Source organism: Puma concolor, chromosome B3 (assembly GCF_028749965.1).
Source record: "Puma concolor isolate L17-30 chromosome B3, mPumCon1.1.hap2, whole genome shotgun sequence".
In the NCBI taxonomy this organism is placed as follows: Eukaryota; Metazoa; Chordata; class Mammalia; order Carnivora; family Felidae; genus Puma; species Puma concolor.
This window is the reverse complement of record NC_141672.1, coordinates 74,411,927-74,429,712: the sequence shown is the minus strand read 5'-3', so window position 1 is coordinate 74,429,712 and position 17,786 is coordinate 74,411,927. Positions and strand designations below refer to the sequence as shown.

General features: G+C 44.5%; 3 protein-coding genes across 7 annotated transcripts; all 3 read right to left on the bottom strand.

Moving 5' to 3' along the window:
- Positions 1–153: 153 nt before the first annotated feature.
- Positions 154–4,939, bottom strand: CHMP4A (charged multivesicular body protein 4A). Of its 4 annotated transcripts, none has more exons than XM_086710079.1 (7): positions 4,705–4,835; positions 4,364–4,502; positions 2,565–2,714; positions 2,299–2,476; positions 1,243–1,351; positions 937–1,072; positions 154–503 (listed from the first exon to the last, which is right to left on the bottom strand). In XM_086710079.1, the coding sequence occupies exons 2-7, from the start codon at positions 4,473–4,475 to the stop codon at positions 445–447; spliced, it is 744 nt and encodes a 247-aa protein (XP_086566205.1). In that variant the 5' UTR covers positions 4,476–4,502; positions 4,705–4,835; the 3' UTR covers positions 154–444. The 4 variants fall into 4 exon arrangements, with proteins under 4 accessions (XP_086566205.1, XP_086566206.1, XP_086566204.1 ...); XM_086710080.1 differs by lacking the exon at positions 4,705–4,835 and adding an exon at positions 4,050–4,137 and having other exon boundaries at positions 4,364–4,495; XM_086710078.1 differs by lacking the exon at positions 4,364–4,502 and having other exon boundaries at positions 4,705–4,939.
- MDP1 (magnesium dependent phosphatase 1) lies at positions 4,920–6,441 on the bottom strand. 2 transcript variants are annotated; one of them, XM_025918474.2, is made up of 6 exons: positions 6,267–6,441; positions 6,093–6,153; positions 5,911–6,021; positions 5,463–5,570; positions 5,277–5,372; positions 4,920–5,122 (listed from the first exon to the last, which is right to left on the bottom strand). In XM_025918474.2, exons 1-6 carry the CDS (start codon positions 6,301–6,303, stop codon positions 4,975–4,977), a joined length of 561 nt encoding a protein of 186 aa, XP_025774259.1. In that variant the 5' UTR covers positions 6,304–6,441; the 3' UTR covers positions 4,920–4,974. The 2 variants fall into 2 exon arrangements, with proteins under 2 accessions (XP_025774259.1, XP_025774260.1); XM_025918475.2 differs by having other exon boundaries at positions 5,287–5,372; positions 6,267–6,431.
- A 688-nt stretch (positions 6,442–7,129) lies between these two features.
- NEDD8 (NEDD8 ubiquitin like modifier) lies at positions 7,130–17,643 on the bottom strand. The gene is made up of 4 exons (XM_025918479.2): positions 17,499–17,643; positions 8,472–8,519; positions 8,222–8,304; positions 7,130–7,493 (listed from the first exon to the last, which is right to left on the bottom strand). Exons 1-4 carry the CDS (start codon positions 17,514–17,516, stop codon positions 7,397–7,399), a joined length of 246 nt encoding a protein of 81 aa, XP_025774264.1. The 5' UTR covers positions 17,517–17,643; the 3' UTR covers positions 7,130–7,396.
- Positions 17,644–17,786: the final 143 nt, after the last annotated feature.

Here is a 17,786-nt window from a genome sequence, read left to right as displayed (position 1 = left end):
TAGGACAAACCAATGTGAAAGATGAAACAGTACATGCCTGGAACATAGTAGGTCAAGATATTGTCAGTGCCCAGTTTCTCTATGTTCCAATACCCCTTCTTATTCCCACTATGATTCATCGCTTGAAACAAAGCTCCAAAGACCAGGGAAGAGTTTCAGGTGTAGATGAGGCAGTATAAACACTAGGGTTCCATCTGCCTGATTTTATTGGGAACAAGGGCACTGTAACTGTTATCAAAGAGAAGGAAGCCAAGGGGCTCCTCTTGCACCAACATTCTCTTTCAGAGTTGAGCCAGGGAGGGGAGGGCAACAACCCTTTTTCAGGCAGGGTCACTATCACCCTCAGCAGGACCCCCCCAAAAGGCTACGTTCCTTTGCTTAGCACTTGGCACTTAAGGAAAAGAGACCAATGAAGTCAGCGCCAGGAAAACAAGCGCAGACACATCAGGACACCCACTCAGCCAACTGCTTTAGTGCTTCTTCATCTTCATCCGCTTTGGGAGCTTGGGGGACAAGGATACCCGGAGAAAGAAAGAAGTATTAGGGCTTTGGCAACGTCAATAATCCCCTGCTGTGACACTGAGAGTCTGCTGAAACATCTCTCCCTCAGCAAAGAACGTAAAGGTGTGGTCCTTCTGCTTGCTGGGCTGCTGCAAATTCCCAGAGCAGCTCTGTACAAATTGGGAAGATGTGCTTCTTTCTCCCAGCACTTGCAGCCCCACACCAGGGTACACAGCTTGCTGAGTGAGGCAGAGGCTGGACTTAGTCTTCATTCCCCCTCAGCCAGGTACCCTTATGCGGTGAACAACCTGTGCAACTGTAGCAGCAGCCCTCTCTGCCTGGCTCCTTTGAGGCAGGATGTAAGAAGAATATAATCTTTCCCCATATCTATCCCACCCTCTCAAGTCCTTGAGACAAGAGAATAACCCTGAGTACCTGGCTCTTCAGGTAGATGTGTGGAAGGTACACCGGGCAGTTTGATGGGGGGTTCTTCCTCCTTGTCGCCTACATGTAACAACTCCCGGGCCAATTCCTCCTGCTCCAGCTTCTCTAGCTCCTCCAACAGTTCATCCTGGACATGGGACAAGAAGACTGTTAAAAATGAAGAAAGGAAATGTCTACTTCCAAAAACATACCATTTTTGAATCCCCCCTCCCAAATTTGCCCCACGATTCTCTTGGGCATTCCTTCCGGCTAGTCTCATGCTTTCTCCAATATTCCCTGACCCCTTGCTCCAATCACCTCATCCACATCAAAGCCCACAGGCCGAGAAATGGCATCGGAGATCTGCTGGGCCACCTCCTGTTGTTCTGTAATGTCGGCCATCAGTTCATCCACCTTGTCAATGTCCCTGAGAACAAGATATATAGCTATGAAATCAGGCAACAACGCTCCTGACTTTCCCATCTTGCATGGATGAAAACCCTCCTGTCTGTGGCCTCAGACTGATAAATCCATGGCTATCAGAAGTGATCCCTGGGAAATTATGTGGAAGCAAGTCTGGGCTGAGAATTGGCAAGAAGCCACTTTGGGGAGAATAGGCTGTACTCCTCTTCCTGAAGGATCTTTAAAAATTAGGAAAATCCCTCCTTCTCTGTCTGCCCTTCTCCAACTCACACTCTTACTTTCTTTCAAAAATAAATAAACATTAAAAAAAAAATTAGGGGCGCCTGGGTGGCGCAGTCGGTTAAGCGTCCGACTTCAGCCAGGTCACGATCTCGCGGTCAGTGGGTTCGAGCCCCGCGTCAGGCTCTGGGCTGATGGCTCAGAGCCTGGAGCCTGTTTCCGATTCTGTGTCTCCCTCTCTCTCTGCCCCTCCCCCATTCATGCTCTGTCTCTCTCTGTCCCAAAAATAAATAAATGTTGAAAAAAAAAAAAAAAAAAAGGAGCACCTGGATGGCTCAGTCAGTTGAGTGTCTGACTTCAGCTCAGGTCATGATCTTACTGCTTTTGAGTTTGAGCCCTGCGTCAGGCTCTGTGCTGACAGCTCGGAGCCTGGAGCCTGCTTCCGATTCTGTGTCTCCTTCTCTCTCTGCCCCTCTCCCACTCACACTGTTTCTTTCTCTCAAAAATAAATAAACATTAAAAAAAAATTGTTTTTAATTAGGAAAATCCTCTTTCCTCCCTAGAATGCTTCAGCCAGCAAAGAGATCTTCCAAGAAGCAAGGAGACTGACAGAAGTCTAGCTGTCACAGACATCTATAAATTTACATTCTAAGAGGTTTTAAGATTCAAGAGAACATACCAAGCTACTTTCCCCAGTGCCTGGGCCCCCTGCTTCCCTCCCCCCGTACCCACATGTCCTGGTAGGCCTTCTTCATGCCTTGGGCAGCAAGCTCCATGGTCCGAAGCACTTCTGCATTGGTGGTGGCATTCTCAATGGCCTCACGCTGAAACTCCAGGGTAGATAATGTCCCATCGGTTTGTGCCAGCTGCTGTTCGAATCTTTTCTTCCTCCGCAAAGCCTGTAGGGCAGCTGACCCAGCCCACACCCTGAGCATCAGAGCCAGAAGCCCTTATGCTTCCCACCTGGGCCCGCCCAGTTGGCACCTCTCCCCCATTACCTCTCTTATTCTTGGTCCCATGCTTCTTGGCCATTTGTAGCTCCTGTTGAATCTTCTGCTCCAGAAACTCTTGTTTCTTGATCAATATCTTCTCTGTCTCCTTCAGTTTCTGTATTGCCTCTTCAGGGGTTGGCCCCTTCTCCTTCTTCCCTGGAGTGCAATCAAGCAGGCCCATATTGTGTGGAGGAAATAAATTAGCCACCAATCACTGAGCGCAGAGTGTGTGCTAGGCACCTGTCTTACTCTTAATCCCAAAATGACTCTCTATAATGAATATACTATCTTCACTTTACAAATGTGAAAAACAGGCATATATGTGTTAAATAATCATTTGTTTAAAATCACAGCTAGATAGAATTGAGCAGGAATTGAAATGTGGCAGTATGACTTCCAAATCCAGTATTCTTTGCTATTTCAAATTGCCTTTCGGGGCGCCTGGGTGGCTCAGTCGGTTAAGAGGCCGACTTCAGCTCAGGTCATGATCTCGCGGTCTGTGAGTTCAAGTCCCACATCAGGCTCTGTGCTGACAGCTCAGAGCCTGGAGCCTATTTCAGATTCTGTGTCTCCCTCTCTCTGACCCTCCCCCATTCATGCTCTGTCTCTCTCTGTCTCAAAAATAAATAAACGTTAAAAAAAAAATTAAAAAAACAAAAAACAAAACAAAAAACAAATTGCCTTTCAAGTCATTCCCAGGCTTCCCCCCCAACCCCCGCCCCCGAGAAGTTTTAGGTTCACAGCAAATCTGAGTGGAAGATACAAAGTTCCCATATACCCCCTGCTGCCACATATGCATGGCCCTCCTATGAGCACATCCCCACTGGGGTTTGGTCACTTTTTATAATCGCTGTTCCACTTGCTGTCCTAGGAGATGCCCAAGGTCCTAACTCCACACCCTCAAACTGAATGAAGTACAGGGGGTAGAGAAAAAAAAAAAAATCTGATCTCCATTTTCCCCTTCATCTTCTGCACTTCTGACAGTAATTAAAATTAATAAGGCAGGCCCTTGCCTGCTTAAAATCCTTTCACACTCTCCATTGCCTGCAAGATAAAATCTAAAACTTTAATGAGACATACAAGGCCCTTCTTGACCTGGCCCTTGTTCACCTCTCCATCCACACTTCTACTTTCCTCTTCTTCAGCTGGCGTGGGCATGTGCGCGCGCGCGCACGCCCACGCACACGTGCACACACACACACACACACACACACACACACACCCACCAGCCAGAACTCCTCTTTCCCCTAAGTATTACTACCATACTCGTTCCTGCCTGTTTTGCACACAGTTACCTTCCCCCTGGAGTACCTCAATTCTCCACCTGGCATACCTTAGCCCTCTGGATCACAACCCCTCACGCCTCTTCTGTGCTCCCCCTAGTTTTTAGGAACATCTCCGTCATGCAGTTCCCACACTACACTATTACCAGTTTTTGCTGGTCTCCCCCCACCAGATGGGAGTTTTAAGTAGACAGTCTTTTTTCATCACCTCGGATTCCCCCCTTGGCCAGCATAGAGGAAGAACCAGTGTTTTGGAAAGGACTAGATGATGACAGTCGGAAACTCAACTCCCCAGCCTAAACAGTGGGGACCCTCCATTCACGTTCTGGCCCGACCCCGAGCTCTTCTCCCTGGGGCGGGGGAAGGAAGACAGCCAGAGCCAGACAGCCCGACAAGGCGGGGCCTCCTGGCACGTGAGGAGGCCTGGGCCCTGGACGGGGTCTTCGCGACAGCCGGGGGCCACGGCCTTCCCCACACCCCCTTGGCCAGCACCACCAGCCCACCGGGCTCACCCGGGCTCACCCCTCCCGAAGAGTCTGCCGAGACCACTCATCTCCACCACCCTTGCCTCTCCTGCCTCCTCTCCGCGGCTTCTTGCAACTTCCGCCTGGCTCCCGGGAGGGTGCGGTCTCATCGCTCAGAGACCGGCCTGGGCCAATCCCTCCATGGGGCACCGCGGCGACATCATCAACATGAGCCAACGAGGCCACTTCTGCCACGTGACCTGAGCCACCAGCCCCCAACCCATTCGCTCCTCTTAAAGCGGCCGCTCCGTTTTTGATTCTTTAAAAAGGCCACCCCACCCCCACCCCCCCAAAAAGCACAGTATTTGTTTTCCTGAAAGGGAATGTGCAGGGTCTTACATCCCTCTTCTTGGGGCCAGTGGAAGAGTTCTCCCGGCCCTTGACAGAGTTCAGGAATTGGGGCGCGGATGGTATGAGCACAAGGGGGCCACAGTCGGGTGTGCCACAAGTTTCTTTGGCAGAGCCGGATGTCTAATTCCACTCGCTCTGGTCTTGGCACCTCCGAAAAGCCAATGCCGGCTACAAAGCTAGAAAAACAAAAACCAGCCAGAAGATTTCTGTCACACACAAACATACTTTAATAATTTACAAATACACCTGAAAATGCCTTCATGATTTCCTTTCAGTTTTATGCTTCAAATGAGGCTCATCCACAGGACTGGACCTCAGGGCCCAGCTTGGGCCTTTGCAAACGTCTCCAGTCCCTGACTTAGGGTTTGAAGATTCATTCCATTCTGGACATGAATGCAGGTAACTCCTAGAAAGAAAAGAAGCCACATTTCATCAGGCCTGTTGTTACTCTCACCTTTTTTGGGTGCACCCAAAAACTGCATGCAAGCTACCCATCCTGGACCTATCTATCTAACCGCTCCTAGGAACTTTCTCCTCATTCCCCAAAAGGCTAATCTCACCACTCTGTACCCAGTTTGCTGACGTCTAGGATATTCCGCTTCTCGTCATCAAAGAAGATCATCTGGGAGAAGACAACTCCTGTCTTCTGCTGCAACCTGTGCAAGGCGGGGCAGGGGGTGACCACACTGGCTTCTTAGCTCCTGCAGCCTCTCTGGCCTCCCAGCTTCTACCTTATCTCTGCATACCTCTCAAAGTGGGTGACCTTGCTGCCTGGGTAGATTTCCCGATGAACAAAGTATCTGTCAAGGTCAAAGAGCTCCAGTAGCTGGTTGGCCCCTTCAATCTCCCCTGTTCTGCAAAAAGATGTAATAATAGACGGGATCAGCAGGGCCAGGGGCTGCAAGCGAAGTTATGTTTAACCAAGGGGAAATCAACTTGCTGTTTTTCCAGGATAAGTAGGCACCCTCGGTCCTTATTCGATTCCCCAGGCTTCCCGTCTGACACAGGCGGCGCTAAGCCAGTCAAGGTTTAATAAATAAAAGGCACAGGAAAGGGTACAATTAGAAAAATATGCAAATACGTGCGAATCTGCACCGCCAAAGTTTTTGTAGCCAAGGGGTTACACGAGACGCCTCCTCATGCATGCGTCTCTCAGCATGAGACCGACAGCTTTTTTTCAGTCGCTCTCCTTACCGTGAAGCGGCCGCGACGGGTACCTCAAGGCCCTGCAACCTTTCCAGGACATCACGCACCTCTGGATACAGTCGGACTGTCTGGCCCCGCCTATCCCGGACAGCCCCGTCGCTGGAGGGAGAGAGCGCGCTCAGCGGAGGCCGGCCCCGCCCGGACCCGGCCTCCCCGGCGCCGCCTCTCACCTGCCCTTGTGGAACGGGGGGTCTACGTGCGTATCCACCCAGAACGGCCAGAGCGTGTAATCTGCGGAAGGACGGAGGAAGGGCTCAGGCTCGGAGCGCGCAGGGCCCCGAGAACTGCAGCGGGGCTTTGGGAAAGGAGAGCACGCCGCAAATCTCCCCGGGCCGGTTCCTCACCCAGATCGAAAACCACCAGCTTTGGGAGCCGCGTCATGACCGACGCTGGCAGGCTGCGCGATGCGAGGCGAGGCCTTGCGGCTGCAAACCGCTCCTCCTGCCTTAGAGAAACAGCGACTAGAGCGTCGCCGTGCGGAGCTGCGGCCGTGGGTCTGGAGGCCGCGCAAGAGCGCCTCCTGACGGCGGACCGGGGGAAGGACTGTAGCTAAGTGCCCACGCCACCGCAGTGGTCCATCTCTCCGAGACACCTTCTTCCCTTTCTTCTCCAACCAGCGTGGCGGGAATCGGCTAGAGACGCCAGGGAAGGGAGCCCTTTCATCCGACACCTCTCTCATTTTATCTTCCCAGCTGAGACCTAAGTTATCCGTAGCTTTGTCACTCACTCTTCACTCAACCTTTCTCCGAATCCGCCTCTCTCCAGAACCCAGAGCCCTCCCCCGCATTCCAGCCATAAACATCGTAGTGTCTGTGAAGCCCTTGAGGCTTCTTGAATCGGGCCCAAATGGCCAGTAGGGGTACAATGGGAGAGAATTCACTCTCCTGGTTTCTACTACCTACATCAGTAGTACACTGGTAAATGTGTAACAACCAGCTTGGGGGGAGGGGCTGATTTGTATTGTTTGGCTTCTGTAAATATTCCTATCATGGCCAATTTCAAGCTACAAGCAGGAAACCAATTATGGGGTTGGGAAGAGATGACAATAATTAGATCTCCTGAGCTGATAAGAACTGGCTCCACACCACTTACAGCTGACTTTCCTACAGTCTGATAATCCCCCTAAGGGCACATTCCCTTCCGTCGTCCTTCAGAAATGTAAAAGAGTATATACTGTGATGTGCACTTTTGTGCAATACAAGAAAGATTCCAGGAGGTCAGGAAATATTTTATTGGCAACTAGGGACATAGCCATAAGAGAGGGAAGCACACAGGACTGCAAACTAAAACCCAATGGTCACCAAGGGCCCTTTGGGTCAAGAACACCGCATCCTGGGGTCCTCACGGTCTTCTGCCAAACAAGACTGGGCATCCAGGAGAGGGGGCAGTGGCTCTGGTGTCCCACAGAGTGAGAGGACATATGATGCCTCATTAGGAGCGACAGGGTAAGGAGGTAAAATGGAGGGAGGGTCCATCACTGCCTAAGGCCACCTCCTCCTCTCAGAGCCAACACCAGGTGGAGGACTGAACCACCTAGGATCTTGTAATCAGCTGCTGTCTTCTCATCATTCCTGCAGGAAAAGGCAGCAAAAAAAAAGGGGGGGGGATTAAAAATACCATCTAGAACAAGATTCTTATGCTTAGTTTTTTGAGTCTTTCTGGGGGGGTCTATGAATGCAGAAAGAATTTACATCTTTATTTTTACTAACCCCTTAAATGAAATTTGATAAATTTTTTTTTAATGTTTATTTATTTTTGAGACAATGTGGGAAATAGAGTGCAAGCGGCGGAGGGGCAGACAGAGGGAGACACAGAATCTGAGCTGTCAGCACAGAGCCTGATGCAGGGCTCGAACTCACAAACCGTGAGATCATGACCTGAGCTGAAGTTGGAAGCTTAACCGACTGAGCCACTCCGGCACCCCTATTATTTCTTTTAATTTTGAACATAGACAAAAAACCCACAGTGGTATTAGCAACATGGGTGACCTGTGGACAGAAATTTCATAACATAACTGTTTGCAAGTATTTTGAAAATATATCAAAATTATGGTAATTATTCCTACCATTAGATCTTAATGTATTAATAAACCACATATATTATTTTTTCACAAATTTGTTTTTAGTGTCTTGAGAACCGTATCTCATTATCATTAGTTTCCTTTGTAAATCTATGTATTTTATTTTATGTGTGCAAAAATCTTATCCGAGGAGTTCATAGGATTCACCAAATCACCAAAGGATCTCAGGCTCCTCCTCCAGTATTTGCTCCCTCAACCTCACAACTATGTCCAACTTACATCTGTTTTCCACTGTAGATGAGCCGCTGCTGCTGTGGGGGAATTCCCTCTTTCTCCTCCACACGCTCCTTGATTCGCTCCACCTTTAGGGGTACAAGTAGTCAGGGGCTGCTAAGGGGTAGAACCATGGAAGTGGAAAGAACAAGAGCTATGCAGATAGCATGAGAGTGAAAGGACTAAGTTCATCAGCACATCCAAACAAATGTGCATGTAGGGAGACAGGCATGAAAAAGTATTGGCCATACATTACCTTGTCTGTGGGTTCAATGTCAATCTCAATCTCCTTTCCAGTCAGCGTCTGCAACAGGCAAGGGTTTCATGAGTCCTACAGCCTAATATACAACTGGTTTTCTAGGTAAAACACCCTGTCTTAATCTCTGGGGAATCTACATCTTCTGAAAGAAGCACATTGTCAGCAAAGCTGCTTTGAAGAATCAGAAGGCTTTGACCATATCCGTATTTATCAAACACTTTTAGGCAGTAGACAGCTTTGAGAGGGCATTTGACCATTTGACCCTCTTAATCCCACACGTCATTTTACCCATCTTCCCACGCCCACCCCATCTAATGAGCCATGAGAATACTGGCATTCCCTTGGATGAGATAGCAATAAGAGATGTCCTAAGGAAAGCATGCCTTTGTTCCCTGTATCAAAGTTAGAAATTAACATTCAGATAATTCAAAGAATTCTCAAGGATCCCAGAGACCACTTATGACCAGTTTTTTCAATTAACACTAAAATTCAACATTCTATTCTGTAACTTCTCCACACTTCTACCTAAATACTAAATTTCAGCTGTAGCTTCTTGACCTCTTCCACAGGCTAAGGGCTGCTGATAATACACATAATAATTACACTGATCATACACTTACAAATGTGCTTCATCCCATCGAGAATGAGAATGAGAGAGAGAGAGAAGTGGAGCTCACCCGAAGGGGGACTCAAACTCATGAACTGTGAGATCATAGAGCCGAAGTCAAATCCTTAACCAACTGAGCCACCCAGGTGCCCTGTCATAGCCAACGTTAAAAAAAAAAAATTTTGGGGGCGCCTGGGTGGCGCAGTCGGTTAAGCGTCCGACTTCAGCCAGGTCACGATCTTGCCGTCCGCGAGTTCAAGCCCCACGTCAGGCTCTGGGCTGATGGCTCAGAGCCTGGAGCCTGTTTCCGATTCTGTGTCTCCCTCTCTCTCTGCCCCTACCCCGTTCATGCTCTGTCTCTCTCTGTCGCAAAAATAAATAAACGTTGAAAAAAAAAATTTTTTTTTAAAAAAAAAATTTTTTTTTAACGTTTATTCATTTTTGAGAGACAGAGAGACATACAGCATAAGCGGGGAAGGGGCAGAGAGAGGGAGACACAGAATTGGAGGTAGGCTCCAGGCTCTGAGCCATCAGCACAGAGCCTGACGTGGGGCTCGAACTCACAGACTGCAAGATCATGACCTGAGCCGAAGTCGGTCGCTCAACTGACTGAGCCACCCAGGCGCCCCAATCATAGCCAACGTTTAACACTTTCCAACAGTCAGAAACTACACTGAGTGCACCAACACATTTAATCACTGCAACTAAGTTAGGAGATATATGTACTATTGCTATCACCATTTTATAGATGAGGAAAATGGGGTTTGGATAGGTTAAAAAGCATATCCATGAAGTCAAAAGGAGAGCGTGGACCCAAACACAGACTCTCTGGCCCCAGAGCCTGAGGTTTTGTTTGTTTCTTTTCCAGCTCTGTACTCAGTACCGCCTAAGTGTCTCTGGTCTGATATTAAAACCCAATGTATAGGATTGTAATAGGTTCACAAAACAACAAATGGTCTCTACTTATGGTATTCACATAGACCAGAATGATGACAGTACTTAGGACCTAATTTCTCAACTATGAGAATCAGTTCAGTACTAAGAATATTTAAAAAAATTTAAGAGTAATTCTTTTATTAAAAAAATTTTTTTTTTCAACGTTTATTTATTTTTGGGACAGAGAGAGACAGAGCATGAACGGGGGAGGGGCAGAGAGAGAGGGAGACACAGAATCGGAAACAGGCTCCAGGCTCTGAGCCATCAGCCCAGAGCCCGACGCGGGGCTCGAACTCCCGGACCGCGAGATCGTGACCTGGCTGAAGTCGGAGGCTTAACCGACTGCGCCACCCAGGCGCCCCAAGAGTAATTCTTTTAGAGTTACCTCTTTGGGTGCAAAAGAATAAATCACAACAGTGATTCCCAAGTTTCTACCCCAATCCAAGCTGGCCTGTGAAAATTTATGGTAAAATGGAAAAAATAATGACAAGAGTGAGATTTTCATAAAACTAAATATATTCAGCTGTTAAAATATCCTTTCATGAAGGGGTGCCTGGCTGGCTTAGCTGGTGGAGCATGTGACTCTTAATCTCGGAATTTTGAGTTTGAGCCCCATGTTGAGTGTAGAGGCTACTTAATAAATTTTTTTAATTTTTTAAAAATTGTTTTTGGGGCGCCTGGGTGGCGCAGTCGGTTAAGCGTCCAACTTCAGCCAGGTCACGATCTCGCGGTCCGTGAGTTCGAGCCTCGCGTCGGGCTCTGGGCTGATGGCTCAGAGCCTGGAGCCTGTTTCCGATTCTGTGTCTCCCTCTCTCTCTGCCCCTCCCCCACTCATGCTTGGTCTCTCTCTGTCCCAAAAAATAAATAAACGTTGAAAAAAAAAATTTAAAAAAAAATTAAAAAAAAAAGTTTTTATTTATTTTTAAAGGAGAGAGACAGAGAATGAGTGGGGGAGGAGCAGAGAGAGAGGGAGACACAGAATCCGAAGCAGGCTCCAGGCTGTCAGCATAGAGCCCGACGCGGGGCTCGAACTCACAAACCACGAGATCATGATCTGAGCCAAAGTCGGACGCTCAACCGACTGAGCCACCCAGGCATCCCAAGAAATTTTTTTAAAATGTCCTTTTATGAAATGACAAAAACAATATATGGTGCCTTTTTAAAGCCCTTTCCTGACAAAATGAAAAGTTAGCAATTCTGTGTCATCCATAAATTATTTCACTTTACTGATCTTAATACTTTAAATGCAAAGATTCTTCAAGCAGATAATCTATTTCTAGGTTAACTAACTTGGAGGAAAAACTTGAAACCTGAGCGATGTATTCAAAGAGAAACATGTGTTTACTCAACAGAACAGGTTTACTGTAAAACACTAGGAAAAGCTTAATGCCTGTTAATAAGAAAACTATTAAAACTATGGTATATCCATAGACTGATACCCTTACCATGCAACAATTTATACACTAATGTGGAAAGATCTAAAGAATGTATAATTATGTATCATTTTCCATATATAGCAATACACGAATGTATATGTATAGAAAAAATGATTAAAAGCATACATATCTCCTATAGTAATGATTATCTTTGAGAAGGAGAACAGGACTAAGGGAAGGGTTTATCAAGGGTAACTCTCCCTTTATCTGCACTATTAAAGTTTCTAATAAAAATATACCCCTTCATCACATGAATAATAATAAAACAAATATTCATTCTGGTTTAATAAAAAATTTTAAAGGGTAAAAAAGACCCTTAGAGAAGGCCTAGAACTGCTCCCCCAAGGGTAAGGTGCTTGGATCTAATGACAGTAAAAAAAAAAAATTACTGGCTTGTAAAATTTAAAACTCTAAGACTGGCCCTTTGTTTCTGACTGTAGAAGCCCATGAATGTATCCAGAGAACAATCTGGTAAAGCGGTGTCCCAGCAGCATCACTTCTGGGAAGATAATCATGACTACGCTAAAAAATATACCTATGATAATGGTCATTACAGTCTTTTGACACTCAAAAATTACAAGCAATCTAAGTATTAAATAGTGGGTTAAATAAATTATGACACAAACATAGAAGAAAAATTATGTAGCCCTCAAATAATCTGTGGAATAATGGTATAATTCCAGTTTTGTTAAAAAAAAAAAAAAACCACCACAAAACACATACGTGTATTTATACGCTTTCAAACAAGTGTAGAAGGGTATATACGTGAATGTTTTTGAGTTATGACATTATGGATGCTTTTAATTACATTATTTATGCTTTCTGTATTTTCCATTTTTTATACCATGAATACACTGTAATGAGAAAAACATTATTTTTAAAATAATGTTCTTGATGGGAGTATAAGGAAATGATTCTGTAAAGCAGCACTGTCCAAAAGATATAAATGTAATGCAAACCACATATACAATTTAAAATATACTAGCAGCCACATATTTTAAAAGTGAAATTAGGGGCGCCTGGGTGGCGCAGTCGGTTAAGCGTCCGACTTCAGCCAGGTCACGATCTCACGGTCTGTGAGTTCGAGCCCCGCGTCGGGCTCTGGGCTGATGGCTCAGAGCCTGGAGCCTGTTTCCGATTCTGTGTCTCCCTCTCTCTCTGCCCCTCCCCCATTCATGCTCTGTCTCTCTCTGTCCCAAAAATAAATAAACGTTGAAAAGTGAAATTAATTTTAACACTCTTAAACCCAATATATTCAAAATATTGTTACTTTAATGTATAATCAATATAAAAATTAGTATTTTACATTCCTTTGTTCTAACCAAATGTTCAAAATCTTGTGTGCATTTCATACTTATAGCACATCTCAATTCAGATGGTAGATTTCCATCTGAAGTACTGTATTTATACTGTGTTTAAATTTCATAACTTACAGTTGAAAAAGTAGACTTACATACCTAAACTGTTCCAAGCAGACTTAAAAGTTTTCCCGATAACTGAATAAAGTCTCAGGCTTTATATTTAAATTAAGTAAAATTAAACACAAATAGATAATTCATAAACTTAATTCCTCAGTCTTATTAGCCACATGTCAAGTGTTCAATAGCTCACGTGGCTAATAGCTACTGTTGGAGTGTTCCAGCTAATATATCAAGCAAAAATAAAATTAGATATACTGATTTTGTAACCTCCAATGAAATAATAGATCCAGGCAATAATAGGTCTATAACATCATAGAAAGCAAAAAAGGTGACAGAATTACATACCATACACCATCTATGACTTATTCTCACAAGTACACATACAAAAGACTAATCAAGCCTCTAGATCTTATATACCAATCGACATGAAATACGGGGAAACATGGGAATATAATCAGCAAAATCCAAACTGTGGGAGACTCCACTGGAAAAACCACCTAGTTTATTCAACATGAAAAAGGGGAAAAAGGGGCAATTACAGGTTTTTTAAAGAGGCTTAAAATCCGTATCAACCAACTGCAATTTATGGCTCTTAGTTGGACTCACATTCAAACTGTGTAAAACAAAAGAGAGAATGGGAAACATTTGATGACAGTGATAAATCACTGTTAATTTTTTAGATGTGATAATTAGTTCCATTAGGAAAAAAAGAATCGTTTTTTACAGATATATACTGAAACACATACAAATAACATATGCTATCTGGGATTTGCTTCTTAAAACATAAGGTAACGAGAGTTGGTGAATATAAGTAAGATTGGCCATGAGGTGACAGCACTTGAAGCTGGATATGGGGTGCATTATATCCTTCTCTCTCCTGTTGTGTATGTTTGAAACAGTTCATAATTAAAATTCAAAGTCCTGTAAAATAAGCGTCAACCTTTCAAACTGGAAATATCAATCCCATTTTTTCATTCTTATAACACAATGTATCAATTGGCAGTGTAGGTGATGGACCCCATTGTTTTATTCTTTTTAAATTTTTTTTTTCAACGTTTATTTATTTTTGGGACAGAGAGAGACAGAGCATGAACGGGGGAGGGGCAGAGAGAGAGGGAGACACAGAATCCGAAACAGGCTCCAGGCTCTGAGCCATCAGCCCAGAGCCTGACGCGGGGCTCAAACTCACGGACTGCGAGATCGTGACCTGGCTGAAGTCGGACGCTCAACCGACTGCGCCACCCAGGCGCCCCTCCATTGTTTTATTCTTTATTGGTTGTCATGAATGAAGTGGCTTGAAATGGAGAAAAGTGCTTGTAAACACTGAAATGCTATTCAAATAAAAAATATGTTTGGGTTTAAAAAAAATCAGAGTAACTGAACAATTTTAAAAGATATTCTTGATATTTCATATTGTGTTTCTTCCTCCAAATCTGGTCATTGTCACCTGGGAATACATTCAATGATGTTTGACAAGTCAATGATGAACCTAAACTCAACATACTGCTTGCTTTAGGCACTTGAGGGGATATAAAAAGAAATTAAGGGATCCAGCCTTTGCCAACAATGTTTTTCAAGTCAAGATTTACTACCAAGAAACGATGAGACATATAATTAATAGAACTAACATAAAAGGAAATGTCATATTGAATATTACTATCCAAACACAAGGTATGACGACAAAGTGCTATGGTGGCTGAAAATCAACATCAATTTAAACCTGAATGAAATTAACATTTCACACCCATTATAATAGCTAAAATAAAAATGACTGATAGGACTAAAAGTTAGCTAGGGTACAGAACAGCTGGACTGCTTATTCACTGCAACTGGGAATGTAAAATGGTACAACCCCTTGGAAAACTGGCAGCTTCTTTTAAACTTGCATACATTTACTACATGATCCCAGTAATTTTGTTGCTAGATTTATAACCAAAGGAAATGAAAACATAGGTCTACAAAAAGACTTGTATAACAATGTTCATGGAAGCCTTATTTATAATAGCCAGAAATTGAAACAATCCAAAAGTCCATCAACAGGAGAATGGATAAACAAACTGATACAGTCATTCAATTAAATATTACACAGTAATAAGAAGGAACTACACAGATATAACAGACACAATGCTAAGTGAAAGAAGCCAGACACAAAATTATATATTCTTTAACTCCCTCTATATGAAATTCTAAAACAAGCAAAACTAACGTATGGAAATTTCATGGGGAAGGGGTGAAAATGTTCTAGATCTTGTTACATGGATGTATAACTGTTGTTAAAAACTCATTCAACTGAACCCTTAAGAACTCTGTTGGTTTCAAGTTAAAAATACAAATGTGTTTAAAAAAAAACAAACCAACCATGAATGAGAAAACTGGAGCTTAGATAGTAAAGAAGACACTAATGCAGAATCTAGGGTTAGGGAGTACTATAATGAGAAAGAACTATAAAGAAAACCTGTACACTATGATTTTTTTTGTATGCCATGTCATGGCTTAGACTCTAAACTTTAGAGGGGGTATGTGGTAGGAAAATCTGGTTAGAAGTATTACAGAGAAATAAAGACATAAATTAATGAGACCTCAGACCAGGATAAGGATAATGGGAATGGAAAGAAAATCAGGCAAAAAAGAGGTTATCGAAGGAAAAATTTGGTTCTATAAGCAAACAATGATTCTAAAGAATTACATTCCAGATACCTGCTAGATTGATGGGATTGATACATGAGATGAGTACTGGGAAGATGACCTAAAGCAGAAAATGATGTATTTAATTTTAGAAAGACAGAGACGAGGCATCAAGACAAGATTTAAATCAGGAGGCATTCACTGTAAAGGACTGCAAAAAGAGATATGGAAAAAGTCAGCTACGGGGAGAAGACAGTTGAATTCGCAAAGGAACCCTGCTAAATAAAACCTACCATTTGTATACTAAGAGCTAATTGCTTTTGTATATACTTAATATATTAAAAAATGCAGCTAACAAAAAAGAAAGAGAAAGATGAAAGGCATAGGAACCTGTTTGTGGAGGCACAAAGAAAAGCATTTCAGGAAAGGAGACTAACAATTTTAGAGAAACACTAAACAAAAATGGATTCAAAGAGAAAATCTAGAACCCTGCTACTCCGGGTAGTCCCTGACAAGCAGCATCAGCATCACCCGGGAGTATGCTGGAAATACAGAATCTCAGGTCTCATCCCAGACCCACTGAATTAGAATCCGCATAACAAGACCCCCAGGTGATTCTCATGCACTTTTAAATTGAGAAGCCCAACCAGAACACAGTATTTTCTTAAACTGCAGGTCTCAACCCATTGGTGGGTTACGAAATCAACACAGAACAAAACTGGAAATATCAAAGCATATCACACATGGTAAGTTTTTTGTGTTTGTAAGGCACGTGAGGTAAACATTTTTAGAGTAGGTTGAGATTTTTTAAGAAGTTTACAAAACATTGTACAAAGTAACCTCTTCTTTGACTAAGAGGATGTGAGAATTCGTATCCAAAAAGCATTTTAGTGTGTCTCAGACTTTGACAGTGACTCACAATAATACATATGTACTAGTAATACATACATGTGTTTAACATACATATAAAACGAAAACCAAAATTCGTGAAATACTCTTATCCAGCAGTATACCCTGCTATTTCTATGTTAACGTTGTTTGCGACCCATTAAATGAATTTTATAATTAGTGACGCTTGTAGCCACTACTAAAGGTTTGAAAAACAAAGATTTTCAACAAGCTGGCCTCAATCCTCAGCCAAGAAGTGGTTTGGAAAGAATGAAGAGGTTAACAATGGCTGGTAAACACGGTAAATTCACTAAAAAGCTGATGAAAGAACAGACTTACTCAGCAGGAAAAGGCCAAACTAACGTTGCACTGCGTCAGTTTTTAGTTTCTGTCTCTCTGTCTGAAGGTACGAAAGAAGCAATAGCAGATAGGACTAATGAGTGTTGGCAATTGGTATAAAAACCACGGGAGAGACAGCGATGAAGGAAAACACCACCAGTACCAAGAACTAGGGCAATGATAACTAACCTGCCTCAGTCACAGAAGTGAGGCTGGTCCAGGAGGCCCGGCTCAGAAAGGCAGGTGCTGACTGAACACACTCCCAGCTTTGGTTCCTGAAGGCCGGCTGTCACACGGGCGACAACCAGCAAAGGCTTACAGTCTAGCTCCTAGGAGGCCCTCGGTTCCCCAAGCTAACGTTTTTGTACTGTGCTTGGAGAAGCAGGTAAGCTGGGCAGTGCAAAATGGAGATCACAGCTTATTCCAAGAATCCGAGAAGGGGAGCCAAGCTGCTGCTAGGCCTTCTCTATGACCGCGGGGGTTCGCATACAGCGATACCCCGGACAAAGGCGGCTTCCTTCTGAGTCACGGCACAGTCCTGGCCGAGAAACCAAGACAAGCAGAGACCCTGGGGTGATCTGGCGGGGCCAGTCCCCAGCTCTCAAACCCTTCTTGGGGCCCCCCACTTCCCATCACCCCTCGCGCGGAGCCCTGAGGCTGTCAGCACCCTCCAGGCTAGGGAAAGGCGTGGTTTTCCTTCCCTGCTTCTCCCGTAAGGCACAACCGCCAGCGCAGTACCACAGCGTCTTGGCAAGGCCGGAGGTGCTCCCACCTTCACTTTAATTAGCATCTTCTTCCCAGTTTGGAGCTGCACACAGATAACTTGATGCTTCTACCGCTGCGGTCGCCGCTGCCGCTCCCCAGCAATCGCCTCTGGGAGTCACTTCTGCTTCCGGGTCACTGCCTGGCTCCACCCCTCTCACCCCGCCTCCTTCCTTTCATCGGGTTGCCGAAAGGCTCAAGAATGCTCCTGCGTTTCGTTTTGGTGGTGTCGTAAATAAAAAGAAGGCGGTGGTTTCGTTACGGCAGAGATGATACCTCCGCGATACTTAGAGTCCCT

What these genes read in the sequence shown, in the direction of transcription:
- NEDD8 (XM_025918479.2), bottom strand. An exon ending in ACATTGAACCCACAGACAAG is followed by an intron (nt 8,305 to 8,471) that starts GTAATGTATGGC and finishes GTACCCCTAAAG; the next exon opens with GTGGAGCGAATCAAGGAGCG. An exon ending in ATCTACAGTGGAAAACAGAT is followed by an intron (nt 7,494 to 8,221) that starts GTAAGTTGGACA and finishes CTTTTCCTGCAG; the next exon opens with GAATGATGAGAAGACAGCAG.
- MDP1 (XM_025918474.2), bottom strand. Translation starts at nt 6,303, where the DNA reads ATGACGCGGCTCCCAAAGCTGGTGGTTTTCGATCTGG. An exon ending in CCCCCGTTCCACAAGGGCAG is followed by an intron (nt 6,022 to 6,092) that starts GTGAGAGGCGGC and finishes CTCTCCCTCCAG; the next exon opens with CGACGGGGCTGTCCGGGATA. An exon ending in AGCAAACTGGGTACAGAGTG is followed by an intron (nt 5,123 to 5,276) that starts GTGAGATTAGCC and finishes TTTTCTTTCTAG; the next exon opens with GAGTTACCTGCATTCATGTC.
- CHMP4A (XM_086710078.1), bottom strand. Translation starts at nt 4,939, where the DNA reads ATGTTTGTGTGTGACAGAAATCTTCTGGCTGGTTTTTGTTTTTCTAGC. An exon ending in TGGGACCAAGAATAAGAGAG is followed by an intron (nt 2,477 to 2,564) that starts GTAATGGGGGAG and finishes GGGCTGGGTCAG; the next exon opens with CTGCCCTACAGGCTTTGCGG. An exon ending in TGGGCTTTGATGTGGATGAG is followed by an intron (nt 1,073 to 1,242) that starts GTGATTGGAGCA and finishes TCCCATGTCCAG; the next exon opens with GATGAACTGTTGGAGGAGCT.